This window comes from Cucumis melo, chromosome 7 (genome assembly GCF_025177605.1).
Source record: "Cucumis melo cultivar AY chromosome 7, USDA_Cmelo_AY_1.0, whole genome shotgun sequence".
Lineage (NCBI taxonomy): Eukaryota > Viridiplantae > Streptophyta > Magnoliopsida > Cucurbitales > Cucurbitaceae > Cucumis > Cucumis melo.
The window spans coordinates 19,131,093-19,133,232 of NC_066863.1; the positions used below are offsets into that span (position 1 = coordinate 19,131,093).

Here is a 2,140-nt window from a genome sequence, read left to right on the forward strand (position 1 = left end):
TGATATGAACAATATTGATATATACCTTTGCCTAGGTTCTATAGAATGTGTTAAGAAGGATTTGGCTATAACGAATGATAATGATGTTAAATGGGTTTATCATATAATAACATCAAATGTTGAGCGTCATATTACCCTTATTGTTCATTTTGTTGGTCCTTTATCTATTTGTTTGGGTTCATCGTCGTCGAGTTTTTTTCGAACTCAAATTCATGATGATAGGGTTATATTTTTTGAAAACATAGATATGTCTAAGGTAGATTCCAATTTTTCACTGAAAGTCCAAGACATGTTTTCAACTAAATCTTTGTTCAAAAAGTGTGTACAAGTCATTGCTCTTAGAGATAATTTTTAGTACGTTACTGTGAAATCTAACAAGGAAGTTATGATTTTACAATGTGCCATTAAAAACTGCAAATGGTCCTTGCGTGCTTCTTTTTCTATTCATGGGGATAGGTCAATATGGGTTCTTACTAGGTTTGATTCAGAACATACATGTTCAGTAGATGTTCCATTAACGGATCATAGACAAGCCACATTTACTGTTATCAAGAACCTAATTAAGAACAAAAAAATTTTAGCTGGTTCTGAATTGTCAACTCTCAAAGATATAGTTCATTTCATTCGTGTTGAACATGGTTTAAGCATATCTTACCAAAAAACATGGCGTGCTCGTGAGGCTGCGTTGGATGATATTCGCGGATCTCCTAAGAACTCCTACAAGATGTTACCCAGATTTGCATACATATTGGAACTCAACAACCCAGGTATATTGTTATACATTTTTTCTTATATTTTCTTATTTTTTTATGTTTATAGGTTCTGTTATTGAATACAAAGTTGATGTCGATGGTAGATTTCTTTACTTCTTCATGGTATTGCTTTCATTTCTAGTTGGCAACATTGTTGTCCAGTCATTTCTATTGATGGAACTAGTTTGAAGAATAAATACGGTGGTACTTTGTTATCTGCTTCAACACCTGATTCCAATGATTAGATCTTTCCACTAGCTTTTTGTGTTGTGGATTCTGAGAACGATTCATCATGGACTTGGTTTTGCAACCAGTTAAAAAGAATTAGAGGTGGGCGGAATGATGTTGTCATAGTATCTGATAGGCATAGAAGTATATGCAAAGCTATAGAGGTAGTATTTTCCAACGTTTTACATTGCATCTGCCTTGTTCATTTACTTCGGAACCTCAAGTTGAAGTATAAGAGAATAGTAGATACCGTTTTTCATTCATGTAGGAAAGCATTTAATATTGTAGAATTCAAACATGAAATGCATTTTTTGGAATCTTTTGTCCCTGGTATACGTGAGGAGCTTGAATCCATTGGTTTTGCTAAGTGGTCTCGTGCCTACTCGCCACGTAGGAGATATAATGTCATGACCTATATATCCGAGAGTTTGAATTTTGCTATGTTGATGGCTAGGGAGTTACCAATATGTTCAATGCTTGAGGTTTTGCGAATGATATTGCAAAGATGGTTTTTTGAACGAAGAAATGAAGTTGATTATCAAGTTACTGATTTTATGAAAACTATTGAAGGTATATTAAGGGAATAGATTGAACTTAGTCGATCAATGAAGGTATGGTCATTTTAACAATTATTACTTATGCTTAATATACATCTCCATCTCTCATATATACAGTATATATGACTCTTATATTTTTTCGTTGTAGGTTAATCTAGTTAATGACATGAAATATCAGGTCATAGATGGAACATGCCAATATTTTATTTACTTACCTATGAACGTTTGTAGTTATAGGATGTAGGATATATTGAAAATACCTTATGCGCATGCATGTGCTATTTTCACCATGAAACATTTATCAATTAAGTCATGTCTCCCCTCTTTACTTGAATAGCACTTTGAGTTCAATATATAGAGGAGTAATAAATCCTTTAGGTGATCATCGTCAATGGCAAATACCTGATCACATTATGTCCATTGTCATCCTTCCACCTAATGTAAAACGTGTTGTTGGTCAACCAAAGAAGATTAGAATGGAGTTCAAGAGACGCGTTAAATGTGGTCATTGTGGACGTGTTGGTCATAACTGCAAGAGATGCAAGTTTTCCTTATTGAACTAGATTATTATATTCATTTTTATTGTAATGTTGTTAAAATTTT

At 33.3% G+C, this 2,140-nt stretch overlaps 1 protein-coding gene across 1 annotated transcript; it reads left to right on the forward strand.

The window, feature by feature from the left end:
• Positions 1-385: 385 nt before the first annotated feature.
• LOC127150397 (uncharacterized) lies at positions 386-1,567 on the forward strand. The gene is made up of 3 exons (XM_051088104.1): positions 386-767; positions 820-875; positions 998-1,567. Exons 1-3 carry the CDS (start codon positions 386-388, stop codon positions 1,565-1,567), a joined length of 1,008 nt encoding a protein of 335 aa, XP_050944061.1.
• The last annotated feature ends 573 nt before the right edge of the window (positions 1,568-2,140 follow it).